General features: G+C 35.1%; 1 protein-coding gene across 4 annotated transcripts in view; it reads left to right on the top strand.

Annotated features, from left to right (window-relative positions):
- The window catches only part of Smg5 (Smg5 nonsense mediated mRNA decay factor), a 535,039-nt gene that overhangs the window by 41,280 nt on the left and 476,359 nt on the right, over positions 1–17,400 (top strand). For all 4 annotated transcript variants that reach the window (XM_069823861.1, XM_069823860.1, XM_069823859.1 and 1 more), the window contains exons 3-4: positions 727–892; positions 8,655–8,815. In XM_069823861.1, the coding sequence (XP_069679962.1) occupies positions 727–892; positions 8,655–8,815 (327 nt within the window). The remainder of the gene's footprint in view (positions 1–726; positions 893–8,654; positions 8,816–17,400) is intronic.

Below are 17,400 nucleotides of genomic sequence, written 5' to 3'. Positions count from 1 at the left end.
AATAATGACAATTAATAAAAAATACAATAATAAAAAATACATTGTTCATTTATATTGGAAGCCAAGAGTGTAATGGATTAAATTCAGCTGTTCATCATTAGAAACAACTACAACAATAGTAAATACAGTCGACTCCCGATAATTCGCATGTGGGTAATTAGCAATCCTTTAGGGAATGGAGTGGGAGGCGAAGTAACATTATAATTTCCATTTTAACTCGATTTATGCTTTCTCCCTTCTCTCAAATTTCTCTCCCTCCGCACTTCAACATCTTTCGACCATTGTTGTCAACTGTAGCATAATAATTCTCTGCATAACAGAATTCACGTCTCGTAGCATGTAGCATAACGTCCATAGCATAATGCTAAAATGTAGGATAATTTCATTGTAGAATGTTCACTGTACTAGAGCCTGTAATGTAGAAAATTTAGTCGATGTTTCAAAATGTTTAGCACTGTTTCACATTTTACACTTGAATTTGAAGTGTTTGTTTTAGTTATTAAACCCTAACTTTTGCTGTACTTTAAAATACTGTAATTATTTAAAAAAATTGTGAATATTTCGCGATTTTCTATATTTCGCGGAAGTTCGCGCATTAATTACCGCGAATTATAGGAAGTCAACTGTATATCAATGTAAATTGATTTTGTCATATGGAAATGTACAATTTTTATTACGTTTATATTTAACCTACGTGTAAAACTCTTTTTTGTTTCTTTTTTTCAGAACAATACTTGGAGCCCCTTAGAAATTGCTTATATGCAAAGTCATCTGGCAGCTGGAGTGGGCCATTATCATCATCTGTTGTTTCGTCTCCAGATTGAATTCAAGCTTGATTTACGTGGAATTGTAGATTTTCCATTCCTTGTGAATGATCAAGGGTTAATAAAAGGCAAGTAAATCATGTAAATGAGATTATTGGCAAGAATTTTTATGTGAACTTTTACGAAACACTGAAAGGGAATAGAAAACGCGGAGAAACTGCAGTTAGTGTCCCGCAAGAAATTTTTCTAAGTCCAATGATGGGACACTGCGCATGTGCAAGGCACAGACAGGTAAAGGAGCTACCACACCATAGATAAAGCTGGTGCTGTACTTAAAGCTGTACTTAAACCGTTTTAGCAGGTACATTTCACAATAGTTGAGACTCAACATAACAAATGGCGGCAGTTATATTGCATCATTTAGGGCCATTTTTTCCAAAGTTAGTTAAACTTGGGATAAATTAAACCCGTTCAACTTTACTATTCAGTTTAAACATGCTTCTATTTTCTCCATAAATATCTGACAGCCCACCCGTTTAAACTAATGTTGGCACTAGATGCTCCTGGCTTCTCATGTGTTGGCTACTGAACAACTAGCCAATCAGAGCCAAGATTACTGATGGCGCGTCAGGTTTCAATCAACGAGCACAGAATACAATAGAGTAGACACTAGCATCTTAATACCATTGGACGGAGTGAAGCCGGTTTGATGGACCTGACGCCATCTTGTTGCTACCAAAACATTGCAAAATAGCTATTACGTTATAGAAGATCTTATGATAATAAGAATTCCATATGTCCCTAATTTCTTGTAGGACTCACACTTTCTTGTTTGTTTCGTAATACAGAATCGCTATGCACGTATTTTTAGCAAAAATTACGAAACTGTCATCGATAAATCACATATATACAGGTTATTTAAATTGCCAGCTCTTCAAATTGCAGTATGGTATTTAATAGATAATCTGGAAGGTTAAACAAACAATAATGATAAAAAAGGAAAATAACAGTTTGACCTTATTTTGCTACTAGTCCAATAAAAATGCTACCCTATAATAATTACTTTTATAGGTTGATCCATTTGCTTCGATTTAATAATGAAACTTGCTTCTTAACGCAAATTATCATTCTCTTCCTTTTGCCAGTATTTCGTATAGATGTCCCGATTTTGTTTAGAGAAAAAATGGAATGCTCTTAACCATATAATATTTGATAGGCTCTTCGTTTATAGTATATAATTAGATTATAACGTAGAACAAAAGTGAAGTTTTATTACCAAGTGGGTCAAGTCAGTTCACGACCGAGTTAATGAAGCTACTAAGTCTGTAAAGCATAAGTCTGATTTCGTGATTATAAAAATTAATTACAATAATATTAATACACTATTTCTTTTTCTTCATCAAACGAATACGTGCATTCGGTTTAAGAGAAACCTCGGTACACCAGTTTTCTATAGCACTCGACACAAACTTCCAACATGGGTTGTTAGGTTAGCTTCGCTCGTAAATGCTAAGTCTGCAAAGCATGTCTGATTTCGTGATTATAAAAATTAATTACAATAATATCAATACACTAATCCTTTCTCTTAATAAAACAAATACGTGAACAATACGAATCTAACCGACTAGCTTAGGCTAAATCATTCATTACCGTATCTAGCCTACCGGTAATAAGTACATTTCACACATGCATATTTACCCGTGAAAAGTTATTCCAGGAATTTTTTTTGGAAACTTGTTTGTGCAGCCATACGCAGAACATGTAGGCATATTGAAATTAGTTAATTTATTAATTAAAACAACGATGCAACATCACAATCAACTGCCCATGTGCTAACCGGGAGCGCAATGTTTTGGTAGCATCATAATGGCGACTGTCCACAAAAGCGGCTTCACCTCCAAGCTGTTTATATCTACTCTATGCATTCTGTGCTCGTTGGTTTCAACATGTCAGCCACAGATCATGATGTCAGCTGTTTACAGAGAATTAATGCTATAATCAAATCAACGCGAATAAAGAAGGAATGCATCTACTAGTTTCACAAATAAATAAATCATTTATACCCATGTGAAGTGTTGTGCATCATTTAATCAGCTGTTTTCTTGAATTAATTGGAAAGCGTTCTCGATTCCACTTTTCTCTGATAGGCAAGATCGTACAATAATTTGTGTCTTGTGTTAATATGCATTATCTGGTAGCATGTGTGGATCCATTTTAATATAAAAATTAATTTCCTTTAGTTTATTTCTTTCCCTGCGAAAATCACGATCTTAATTAATTTCAAGAAGACAACTTCCAGCTTTTTAACGTGTTCGGTAACCCACTAAATTAGGCCTACCTGATGTACCCAGGATCTTCATAATTCTAAGGGAAATAGTAGCTATTATTTTTAACATTGTAGTATGTGACCTTATCTATTTATGTAATATTCACAGGCCCTAATTTATAATTGGCTAGAATGGGCAAATACCCACAGCAAGGGAGCAAGAGAAAGTATTTTAAGGTAGGATGTTGAAATAATTGTTAAATACATGCTCAATAAAAATGAATATTTATAAATAATGTATAAAAAAGGCTTTTTGTTTGGTGAATTGGCAGAATTATTGTTTCACATTTTTGTTTCGTAATAGAAGGGATAAAGTTAAAGAAAGAGGTTAGGGTGCCAACATTTGCTCTGTCCAGTTTTCCAGTGACCTAAACCCAGGACCTAAATATTCATAATAGGTGTCATCCTCTTGTATTATTTTTATTTCAGTAAACGGTTGGTTGCACTGTATGATTGCTTCATCATCCATTATGAATTTTGATCAGATTATCATAAGCTGATTAACGTACACTATAAGGTCCTGTGTTTAGACATGGAGAATTCAGGGAAAAAAAGTAAGAATTTTAGTCCAGTAGAAATTGATTTACTGCTCTCTTTAATTAGTACAAAGAAAGATATATTAGAGTGTAAGAAAACCGATAGTGTATCTTTAAAAGACAAAGAAAAAGCTTGGCAAGAGCTAGCAGAAAGTTTCAATGAAATTAGTGGAACTGTAGTACCGGTAAGAGATTGGAAGATATTAAAGGGGAAGTATGAAAACCTCAAAAAGATCTAGGTAAAAGGAGAGTTTCCGAAGATAAAAAAATACACATCAGGTGCAGGTGGAGGTCGAAATCAACCGAACTTAATAATAACTTATATTAAAATAAAAGAGATTATTGGCACAATACAACTTGAGGGGCTACCATCTGTATGTGACTCAGATTGTCCTGGCCAGTCATCATTACTCTCATCTGTGGAGCACCCATCTGCAAACATTGGAAAAGCACAATTTCCTCCTCAAATCCATTCAATTCAAAATTCCAATGTAATTCGCTTTTCATCTGTGAATCTGTAGCTTCTGAATCCCAAGCATTTGTCGCAGGTGACGATTCAAATCCCACTGATCAGGTAATTGAAGATATATACCAATAGTATCTCAGGATAACATACAAATTAATGAAGTAGAAGCCATTCCATGTAGCAGTCAATTTAGTATTAGAGACCTGAGGAAACCTACTTCCACTCCACTCCTAGTAAAGAAGAAAAGACCATTCATTGACAGGAAAGAAACTTATGGTATTATGGCAAGAAAAACAAGTTCTGCAGTTACAAAAACAAACAACAGAGGATCAAATTCAGTTCCAAAGGATGGAGCATAAATTTAAAGTATGGTAACATAAATATGAAAGAAGAACTTAGAGTGAAGATGAAACTCACAGAACTTCATATAAAAAAATAAGGAGTTTGATCTTGAGATGAAAAGAAGAATTCTTGAACTTGATGTTAGGAATAGGGAATTGGACCTTAAAACAAACAGCTAACTGAAATCACAAGATTTTGAAGTAGTTATGGTGTTTATTTTGTTCAAGTCTATATGTTCTTTTTTATTTAAATTAAAAAATTTAATCTAACGTATTAAACCACATTAGGTAACTTATATACTGATAACTTCAGTTTTGTAGTGGTCGTAATATGTTATGATGTCATTTTGATATTTTCATAATGTCATTCGGTTTATATCACTCACTGTATTAATAATACCATATTCAACATATCACATCAGGTTACCATGCTACTTAAAACAGAAGATATTTAAATTTATGTAGCTTCTTAAATAATTGAATAACAAGTTATCAGTAGGTAGTTTAACTTAATTCCAATTGAAAAACGAAATTTATTGCATGTTATCACCTATCACATAATTTATATATGGCTTATTTATAATATAATAATAATAATAATAATAATAATAATAATAATAATAATAATAATACATAAGAAAAAAACAGTAGGCTAGGCCTAATTATAACATGACATCAAAATGTTCATAAATCAATTGTTAGTTTCATTTCTAATTATTTTAATAGACATGAACATAATATGAAATATACAGTATATTCCCTCCAGCTAATTTATTATATGTTATAAAATAAACACACTGCATATTTCAAGTAATTAGTTACTTTCTTTCATTGAAATCCGACATTGATATAATTTTTATACAAATGCAGATGTATTTCAACTTGTAACATCACTGCATAATTAAAATAAAGTGGGATTTTTACATAAATTGTGACTACACTATAATGTGTTAAAATATTTGTGTATCAGTAGTAATATTTTATACAACACAGTTACAGTTCAGTCATGTCATCATTATATTATATATTATGGCGGTTGTGTTGCATCTAAAGCTACACCACACAAGATAATATGTCAGATTTAAAAAAAAATAACAATTTTAGGCTTAATAATTTATGATGTAAGTTACTGGTACTGCTTAATTTTCAGTGAAGTAAAGTTATAATACTTTTGAAAATATCCAAGTTTAACATGAATAATAAACAATGTTACATGTACTACAGTGAATGAAACTTACTTTATGTTAATTTCATCCCTTTGTTTAACTGATTCACAAACAAATTTTAGTCATGAACGTATTGATGGATAAGGTGCTGGTAATGCTTAATTTCCAGTGAAGTAAAGTTATAATATACTTTTGAAAATATGCAAGTTTAACATGAATAATAAATAATGTTATGTTACATTTACTGCAGTGAATGAAACTTATTTTATGTTAATTTAATCTCTTCCTTCACTGGTTCACTAACAAATCATGGAAGTACTGATGGATAAGATGGTTTTGCCTGACATTACTTTCTGCTACATTTGGGTGGTTGTTAGCTGCTTGAGGGAAGTTATGCACAGCGTTAATGGCATCCAACTGGTCATCAGTAACAGGAGGTATATTTTCATTCTCATTGCAAGCTATATTGTGTAAAATAGCTGTTACCACAATTACACTTTGAATTCTGTCCAATTTTAGTCTGATTCCAGTAGCTAAAACAGGAAATCTTTTCTACACCCCATAGCTCCTCTCTACTGGACTTCTAGTCCTTATGATGGCCTCCTGAAAAAGTTGTTCCTCTGGCGTGTGTGTAATTGTCAGTGGTGTAATGAGATAATTTTGTACAGCATATCCACTATCTGCAACTAGAATGGCTGCACCAAATTCTCCATCTTCAAATTGCCTCTTAATTCTTGAAGAATTAAAAATATGTAAGTCATCAGATGAGCCTGGCCACCTAGCCACAATGTCTCGAATCAACAAGGAAGAAACAGACAGTTTGCACATTAATTGAAAAAAATTCCTTGCAATTTCTGAAGATTTCTGCATCTCCTCCAACTGGTGATTGTATTGTCACATGTGTTCAGTCAATTGCACTTATATAGTTAGGAAAACGCGAAATCATATAAAATCCGTGCTTAACCCTTGCCGTTCCTTTAGGTGTTGTTGGCATGTTGATATAACGCTGTGACAAATGTCCTATAGCAGTAGAAACTTTTGCAAGGACTGAGAGAACAGAGACTGGAATTAGAGTACAGAGAGTGGACTGAGTGGACAGAGAATGATCTGAGAGTACAGAGAGTGGACTGAAAGAACAGAAAGTGAACTGAGAGTACAGAGAGTGGACTGAGAGGACAGAGAGGAGCCTGGGAGGATAGATAGAGCACTGAGGGATATGAAGTAAGATAAGAGAACAGAGACTGAACTGAGTGACAAGAAGGTGGAGAGCGAGGATGGTGAGTAGACTGAGAGCCCAGAGACTGGACGGAGGGGACAGAGAGTAGACTGAGAGGACAGAAACTGGACAGAGATTACAGAGAGTGAATTGAGAGTACAGAGAGTAGACTGAGGGGCAGAGAAAGGAATGAAGGGACAGAGTAGACAGAGACGACAGGGAGAGGACTCAGACAGCAGTATGTAGCCTGAGAGGATAGGGAGTGGACTGAGAGGATAGGGAATGAGCTAAGAGAACAGAGAGTGAACTGAGAGAAAAGAGAGTGGGCACAGAGAATGTTGAGTATATGGAGAGAACAGAGAAGGGGCAGAGATTACAGAGAGTGAATTGAGAGTACATTGTGTGGATTGAAAGGACGGAAAGTGATACAAAGAAAACTGGGAGGATGAAATGGGCTGAGGAGAAAAAGAGGGAACAGAGAAGACTCAGATTGGACTGAGAGAGAGAAAGAGGGAGTGAATGAAATTACAGTGAGTGAGCACAGAGAGGACTGAGAGGAAAGAATTCTGACTCGCAGTTTCCCCCAGTTCACTCTCAGTCTTCTCTCTATCCTCTCAGTTCACTCTCAGTTTTTCACCCCACTCTGTTCTCTCAGTCTACTCTCTGTCACCTGAGTCCATATTCTGTACTCTCTGTCCTCTCGATCCACTCTCTGTCTCCTCTCTGTTCTCTCAGTCCACTTTCTGTCACCTCAGTCTACTCTCTGTCTCTTCCCTGTTCTCTCAGTCCACTCTGTCCTCTGAGTCCACACTCTGTGCTCTCTGTCCACTCTCTCTTCTCTCAGTTCACTCTCTGTTTAGATTTTTCCTGCAATTCTTTATTCCTACAATAAGCAATTATACATTTTCAGGGCTCGAACTCAGGACCCGTCATTGGGTTAAAACTACAGACTATAATGTGGCGGAAGATTTGCATTGTGTATACAAGCTTTTAGTTTTTCCTGAAATTTTTTATTCCTTTAATAAAAAATTATAAATTTTCGAGACTCGAACTCAGAGAATAATACCGTCATTGGGTTCAAACTACAGGCTGTAATTTGGCGGAAGATGTGCATTGTGTATACAAGTTTTAAATTTTTCCTGGAAATTTTTATGCCTCTAATAAACAATTATAGCCTACACTTTCGGTATTCGAACTCAGGAAATATTGCCGTCACTTTGCCAAACAAGAGACTGTAATTTGGCGGAAGATGTGCATTGTCTATACAAGTTTTTAGATTTGTCCTGCAATTTTTTATGTCTCTAATAAAGAATTATAAATGTTCGGGGCTCAAATTCAGGATATAATGCCGTCACTGAATTCAAACTACAGACTGTAATTTCGCGGAAGTGGAGCATTGCTTGTACATGTTTTTGGACTTTTCTGTAATTTTTTATACCTATAATGATGAATTATATATTTTCGGGGCTCGAATTCGGCCTTAATTGGTTCCTATGGTGGTGGTTCCATAGATGAACCGTTCCTACTTCAAATACAATCTTTGTAATAAGACAGCAGTATTTTACACTCTTTGCGCGTCTTGTACTCTCTGCTCGACCTGCATTAGGTTTTATCGAGAGGAAGATTGGCATAAGTAACAATTTTCGTTACAGTGGAGGCAGGTGAGTTAAGGTTGGTAGCGGGACAAATACTGCAGTTGAGCTGAAAACGCTTATATTTCATTATACAATAAGATATTAAATGTAATAGTGTAATCTTTGTGTGTGCGTAGTATCATTCATCTGTAACTTTTTAGGAATCTGGTACTAAAAACTGTCATAATTTGATTTCTCTCTACAGACAAGGTGTCATCTTCAACCAAAGTATTAGATAACAACTGTGTGGAATGGGCAAAACAAGCTGTTCATCGATGTTTGGTTTATTTAGGAGACCTAAGTCGTTACTTTTTGGATTTACATCCTCACTGGGATACAGGTCTTGCTGTCCGCTACTACCTACAAGTAAGTGTTAGCGATTATCACATAATGTTAACGAAATTTCGAGATACATCATTATGATAAAAATGGCTGTGATATGATGTCTTGAAGCTGAAACTCTTAAAAGTATTAGTATGTGTGTGTATTTATGTGCATAAATATGATTATTGATTAAATGTGTGTATGTGTAAGCTACATAGGATTGAGTGAATGGTCAAGTGTGTCTGTTGATGTGTTTGTGCGTGTGTATGCATCGAGATTGAATCCGTGAATTTACTAATATCTCGCCATTTTTTTTTTTTTTCAGAGTTGAACTCTGTTGTCTCTCTTTTCAGTTGTTGAAGTTTAGCATAAAAAAAAATGGTTTAAAGTACTGTATACTTAGCGGCAAAAAGAATGGGCTGACTCTTGGTCGATAGAAATGCTAAGTTCTATCGCGCGGTTCACTGGTGTAAACGTAACCCACTGCAAGGCATTGCTGTGGTGTCTCTTCATTGAAAGTCATCCGTCTATAATGTAGTAAACCTTACGAGCAGTGTGTGGCCCAGTGGTAAGAAGTCTGACATCTGTACCAGAGGTTGTGAGTTCACCTCCCGGTATGGTAAAATTATTATTTTTTTATTTTAACTTTTACTTAATTTATTAATTTCAATGTGAAATGGCATTTGTTAACAAACTTCGTTATGCCTGCCTTGTAAAAATATTATTGCCCATCACCTGTATAAACAAAAATACTTGTTTCACATCCTAAAAAAACAGACGCATATCAAACACAAATAAATAATTAAATTAACAAAAACAAACAATTTTTTAATTCAAACCAAGAAATGGATTCGAAACATCTCAAAATCTGTGCTTCAGTGGCTGATCATGATAATATCTTTGAAAAATATTGGAGTGCAAGAGGTCAAATGACTTCATTGTCAAATGCCTGGCATTAGAAAACAACAAGAACAACAACAATTTTTTAATATATTAACAAAACAAGGCCTGTGGTGGGGACTAGTATCTCGTCCACAAACCACCTGCGTCAACAACTGCCCTCATTCTGCGCTGCATAGAGTCCACAAGATTATGGAACAGGTCTAAATTCTTGGCCATCTCCTCCCACGCATCTAGAACTCTGTCCCACAATTCCCCAGGTGTCGGAACAGGTGGTTGTTCTGCCTAATTAGAGTGTAGGATCCTTTTGACTGCAGCCCACAAATTTTGAATCGGATTCACATCTGGTGAATTTGGAGACCAGTCGACTGGGTTGACATCACGCCTCCTCGTAAACCACCTTTGAATCCAGTTGGCGGTGTGTATCGGATGATTATCCTGCTGGAAGAAGAGTGTTCCTTCTGGATATCATTTTCGGGCAGAAGGGATCATTACATTTGTCAAAATGTGTTCATAGACTTTTGCCGTAAACCGCCCGTGGATGCGTTCCAGAAGTCCTGCCCCATCGTATGACATCCACCCCCAACACGCGACCCTCACGCAACCCGACTTGTTAATAATTTGTCTCACGAAGCATTCATCGTATCAGTGGCCATTCATACAATAAACTTGGGCAGTACTATCGTTGCTATTGGAAACAATTACCTTGTCGGAGAAAATGACATTTCTCCAATCGAAGTCCTGTTGGAGAGTACCATACGCAGAATAACTTATGCGAACCACGGCAATGAGTTATTGTTTCTGTGCCATCTTCAAGCGTAATGACGAGACAGAACGTTGTATTAACAGATAGCAGTATTGCTTGAAAGAGAGAGGGGGTTTTATTATTTATTAGAGTTTGGGCATATTCTAAGAGATATTGCCACATAATTATAGCTGTGAGAGACACATATGATGGGAAAATTGTAATAAAAAAAAAGAAAATTGGGGGAGATTCGAACCTTGAACTACTACTACCAACTTGTTCAATAGACCAATGCCGTAACGTCTTACGCTACTGTGACTGTTAATATCGGTTCAGCATAATACGTGGTTTTTCTGTTCATATTCGCTCCGGTTGATTTTGTATTTATCAATTTTATTATTATTTCACTCTTCAAGGGCCCTGATGTATCTAGAATCAACCCGCCATTCGATTTTATTACATATTTTAGACTCTTAAACAAAATACAGCAAATTTAAATGGTTTAATTATGTGTTATCTGGTGAACTATGACTTTGACGAGACGAGCATGTGCAATGTTATGTCTCTGGAACTTAGAAATTGTCGGCCAGTCCATTCTTTTTGCCGCTAAGTGTACATACTGACTTGAGTATAGTACAACCTCAAGTATTCAAATGTTCTATATGAAAAATACAAAATATGTCAATATAATCCAACTTACAGTTATAAAATAATTTATGGAATGGTGAAACATGCAAATTTAAAGCTGTTTTCAAGTTTTAAGCTCCAGTTTTTAGCAACATCCTCTTCTGGTTGTCACTTCTAGTTTTCTTCTTCCTTCTTCTCCCATCGCCTCACCTTCTGAACTGGAACTGAATTCTTCAGACTAATAATCCTCCCACAAAATGTCATCCTCACTGCCGTCTGTATTAGAAAAACAGCACTTCTTGAAACCTTCACAATTGACTCACTTGTTATTCTATTCCATGCTGTAATTATTCACTGAGCTAGCAACTGAACACTTGGTTTTTTTTAATTATTATATTCTTTGCGCAAGTTTCCCTTACAGGGTTTATCAATAACAACAAATAACTTGTGTCACTTGAAGCTGAGATGTCAGCCCTCCTGGGAAGACTAAATCAGTGCAGAGTTTCTTTTAAGCAGATTTTGTTACTGCACAAATCGGCACCAAAATTCTAAGATACTAATGGCTGTTACGAGTTAATTTCTTGCGTCAATTTTGCATAATTCTGCTACAGTTGTTCACATTACTTATACTTTTCTGTTTATTGTAACTGTGTGTAACTTATACAATGCAAATTTCCATGAATACAAGACTATTGCTTTCACTTGGTATCTGTTGTTGTCTTTTAACTTTTGTTACTGAACAAAATTTGTTTTATTACTGCACAAATTGTGTATGACTGCACACTAAAAAAAACTCTGAATCACTGTTCATTTCATTCATAGTTTTCCATAGATCTTACATGAGTATTGTAATTTTGTGATATAGAACGAGTATAAAATTATGTATGTATGTGTGTATGTTTTTTTAAGCCGTATTGCTGCAGGCTTCATTGCACTAAAAGTGTGCCATACTACATACATTAGTATTTACTTAGTTCTAAATGATTTATACATTTCTTATCACATCACTTGTTTTCTATTTCTATCACATATTAGGCTGTAAAACGTTAAAGTTTATGCTATGCACAGATTTCAGGAATTGTGTTTTAAATGTTTTTATTAGTTCCCTATTCTCTATCGGCCATTGTCCATTCAATCTCACTATACTTTTGCGAAGGTCTTCTCTCTCACTTTTTAGTTTTGTGCACTCCCATAGAATATATTGCACTGTTTGTACACTTTCCGTACACACGCATGTAGGATCTTCTACAATCTTAAATCGTGAAAATAGTCTCCGAATTTACCATGTCCTGTTAGTATTGCTGTTAAATTGTGACTGATTGGTAGTTTGGCCTTTAATCGCTCCCGTACTGTTCTGAAGTATTTTTTTGTTGTGTGTGTGCATGTGTGCGCAGGTGCACTGCAATTGGATATACTCTGGGTGTCAATGATGTATAATATACAGTAACATTACATTAATTATAGTAATAAATTACAATAATTACTACAATAATAGCAATAAAATAACATAGGTAAAATAAACGTAAAATTAAGTCTAACTATAAATAAATAAATGCAGTAAACCTAGGACTATAAATAAAGACTAAACTATAAATAATACCTACTATTAAGTATACCTAAGCAAAAATAAACCTTAACATACAAGTAAACCTATTTCTATTAAACCCAAACATTGTCAACTTAAGTGATTATAAGTCACCTTAATTAATTGTATGTTAGCATAATTATTTACATAACACATTTTAAGTAATTAAATCTCAGCCTAATCTTTTCAACAGTATTCAATTTGAGAGCACCACCCTGAAAGATTGCCGCAAGTAAACTGTTCTAATCTGTTATTGTGTATTTTACAAAGAAACATTTTGCCACTTCTGTTCTTTGTTTTCTGCATTTAAACTTCATAATATGATCAGCCCTGCTTAAGTATGATGGTGTCACTAATCTAATATTGATATAGGTCCATCTTTGTGTCCCATTTGTGCCTTTAACAATGCGTTAATTCTGGCTTTTCGTCATCTTGATTTGAGCAATTCCCACTTTAAGTCTTTTATTATCTCTTTGCTGTGTCCCTTCCCCATTTTGACATATTTTGCTGCCCTGCATTGGACCATTTCTATTGAATCACTTTGGGTTTGTCTGTAAGAATCCCAACCTACTGCTCCATATTCCATTATTGGGTGAACAAGGGTTTTGTATGCTACTTCTTTTTACTTTTGGTTAGCTTTCTTAAGAATACGCATAGAGAAATGTAGTGTTTTCCTGGCTTTTGTTATAATATTAGTGACTTGGTCCGCCCAACCCAGTTTGTTACTTAAATATATACCTAGGTGTTTACTAGTGGCACCGATGATCCATTTAGTTGGTATGTGAGACAAATTTCTTCATGTGTTCTACAGAAGGATATTGATTTACTTTTACTCACATTGATTTTCATTTTATTTGCTTCATCCAGGTTTCATTAACGTCAAGATCGTTTTGCAAGGAGATGATATCAGTTTCATCAATAATTTTTTTATATATTATACAATTGTCCGTGAATAATCTTTTCTATTTATATCGTTTGTGTGTGTGTATGTATATATATATATATATATATATATATATATATTGTGGCAACCATGCTAGAAGATTCTGGTTGCTTCGGGAGTCGTGCACGCATCCAGCAGAAGGGAGGGCGCAAGATGGCGAAGCTCGAGCTTCAATGGACGCGGGTGCTGCGGCGTGGCGAGGGGAAAGAAGATTGTGGTCCCATCACGGAGCGAAGGGGACGGACGTAAAGGAACATTCTGGCCACGTTGGAGAGTTTGCGCGCGTCTGGGGAGAAAGGAGGCACGCGGGTAGAGGAGACGCGAGCTTTAGCACAGAGAGAGGGGGAAGGAAACCTACTGCGGCGGAAGAAAAGAAACGTCTGGAGACCAATTGTTGTAGAAAGTTCAGGATGCAGTACATTCGAGAATGTGTGATCTAATAAATAAAAGGGGCGAGAGAGCTGCGAGTCAGTTTTTAGTTTAGTCAGTCAGTTTGTGAATCAGCAGCGAGCGAGCAAGGAAGGCAGCCTTCGAGACCGGGGTTCGACGTGCAGTGAACTTGAGTACTGTGGCAGCATCCAGACGGAAGCAACACGTCTGGAAGTCTTGGGTTTGACATGCAGTGAACTTTATCTGAAAGCCTTGGGTTCGACGTACCGTGAACTTGAGTGAGTGAGCTAGAAGAACTAGCCAGGGCGAACGAACTATGAACTGAGAACTAACAGTTTTGTTTTGTAAATAGTGCTTTATGAACATTAGTTGAGATTAGGAGTACATTGTTGTTTTCCTCAATAATTCACATGAGTTGTCATTGTCGTTCTGTGGAGTGCAATAACGACTACTGTATTGAGTGGAATACCTGTTGTTGACGGGTGTGTGGTTGAAAGCTAGGAATAAAAGTAACATTATTGTTGAATTTTATATATATATATATATATATATATATATATATATATATATATATATAAGAAACAATAGAGTTGCAAGAACTGCTCTTTGAGGGACTCCTGAAGTTACGTACATTTCTAAATTCTGACATTTCTTTTCCTAGTCTGACCTTTTGGTCCTGTTTTCTAAGAATTTATATATTCATCTTGCTACTCGATTATCTATTGGAAGCCTACTTAATTTCTCTAACAGTTTTTCATGTTGGATAACTGTTGTATTAAGAATGTGACTTTCGTGTCAGTGCCCTGGTCTGAAGCCATGTTGATTTTTGTTCAGTCATTCGTTATTTCTGAAATGTTGTGAATGTATTTTGCAGGTAACTGATGAGATTGATAGGTTTGTAATTGTTAGCATAGCTTTTGTCTCATTTTTTTTTTTTTTCAATTGGGATTATGATAGCCGATTTCCAGTCATCTGGAATGCTGCAATTAATTATTGTATATTAAAAATTCACATTAAGTACGGTATCATGGTTTCATCTTCTAATTTTATCATTTCTATACTTATATCATTTGGATCCCATGATTTTCGTTTTGTAGTCTTTTTATTCTGTTACGAACACTTTTAGTCATTATTTCGAACATCTTTGTGCATTCACCTTCTTAGATATTAATATCTCCCTATTTTTTTGTTGAATACAGAAATAAATGTTGAGTCCCATAAATCTTGCTTTTTGTTTGTCCCCTGTAATTATTTGGTCAGTAGTATCTCTCAAAACTGGTATAAATTCTTTGTTTCTCTTTCTTCTGTACGTGTAATTATAAAACCTACCTCAGTTATTTTCGTCTTCTTTTAAAAAATTTTGAAAATATATTTCTTTCTCTTTTTTTTTTTCTCTTTCCAATTGCTTGGTTAGATCCTTGAATTTCTGGTAATTTTCGGAACTTGGATTCCTTTTTTTGTATGCTCACCTAGCCTTTTTCTTAAATAATAATAATAATAATAATAATAATAATAATAATAATAATAATAATATTTATTGCCAAAAAAATACAATCCAAAGTTGTCTGACATATCTTGTATAATATTCCGGGTCCGAATTATTTTTTACTATCTTGTATGGCATGTACTGTATTTGCAGGTGGCCTCAGGTATTATTTGTTTAAAATTTTCCCAAACTTGACACATATTTTTACCCTCGCCTAAAAACTTGTTATATTGATCTGTAAGATAGCTTTGTAAACCTTCAATGCCTACTTTGTTATACTACATATTTTTTGAGTGGTATCGATATGGACATTAATTTGTAGCCAATTTAGCTTGAGTTGATCACTGCTATGATCACTGATTCCTGGTAACACTATCCCATAGTCGTATCAAGAAGACATTTATAAGGTTATTTTCCTCATAGGTTTATTTGTGACTTGTATAAATCCTTGTTCCCATACTAGGTAATTAACAAAAGTTTGTGAAAGGGTGTTTGTCTTTACCTGACCATCCCAGTTTGCTGCGGGTAGATTTAGAGCCCCTACTAACACTACCTTTCTTTCTAACGATATTAAGGATATCTTTTCTTGCAATTTACTCAAAGTAAAGAAGGTTGTTTCGTTTGGGGTGAGGCTATTATATCCCTTTTTCACCATTCTATTTGTTATTGATTACTGCTATAATTTCGGCTTCAGCATGTGACCATAACTAGCTGCTATTTGTATCTATTTTAATACAAACAAATACTCCTCTGCCTCTGTCATCTCTATATCTCCTCTGTAAATCCTATAATCAGTCCTGCATATTTCTGCATCATTTATATTATTGTGAAGCCATAGCTCCATACCTATAATTACTCTAGATTGTAGACATCAACTAAATTTCAAAATTCAGTAATTTTATTCCCCACATTTAACAGATTGGTACTCTCCTATTCACTGTTCAACTCCGCATTGACCTATCTTCAATGTTGATTCCTGTCCCCTGTTGTCAGCGCCACAACTCTAGCAAAAGATAATAATAATATATAAGTATTAGTACATAATAAATAGATTAATTTAATTTACAGCTTAGTTCTGGTACCTGGTTCTCGATTTTGTCAGTTGTGTGACCACAAAATGAATCAAGAATTGATATTCCATACAGCCTTTGCATCCCACAAAGTAGACTTATGTTATGACTGAAGAGATCTAGACTCTGGCAATTTTAATACAAATACGATTTTCATAAGGCTATTTTTATTCAAGAAACTTTGTATTAGATTGGGCTAATACAGTGTAGTCTCCATGGAATTTACAACATATTACATCACACTGCAGTCCTAAAGAAATTATGTCTTAGTTTTAACGTAAATTCTAAAATGTTTTGCATCGAATGGCTTATTACATGAAGCATGTCTGGATGATATTAAGAGTTTTGCAGTTGCGCATGGGCTGATTTCTGGGTTGGGTTTTTTTTTCGAGACTTTCTCCAACTATAAGGCTAAGGTCAGGTAATTTATGGCGAATGTTTCTCTCATCTCACCAGATACCATCTCACTATCATCAATTTCATCAGTACTAAATAATATACTAGTTGATTGATACAGCATTGTTAAATACCCGACTAAAAATAAATAAATAAAATATTAAGGAAGATAATGTAGGGTTATTAGAAAGAACATTTTATTTTCCATAGGAGATATTGAAATGTCAGATAGAAAGACTGCTGTGGGAAATAACTGGTATTATAGGATGCGTATTTTCCAGGCTAGAGGGCCGTGGTCTGTCGGTGTTACAACCAAACGTTTCGTCCATTACTCCGGTGGACATCTTCAGTGACGTGGTACACGTGTGCGGAGAGATCTGCTGTGTGTATCAGGAACTGAAATGTTTGGTTGTAACACCGACAGACCAAGGCCCTCTAGCCCAGAAAATATGCATCCTATCAACACCGGCTGTGAAAGCCTACAT

Source organism: Periplaneta americana, chromosome 4 (assembly GCF_040183065.1).
Source record: "Periplaneta americana isolate PAMFEO1 chromosome 4, P.americana_PAMFEO1_priV1, whole genome shotgun sequence".
NCBI classification, from domain to species: Eukaryota; Metazoa; Arthropoda; class Insecta; order Blattodea; family Blattidae; genus Periplaneta; species Periplaneta americana.
Note: the sequence above shows the minus strand (reverse complement) of the source record. Positions and strands in the feature narration are given on the sequence as shown.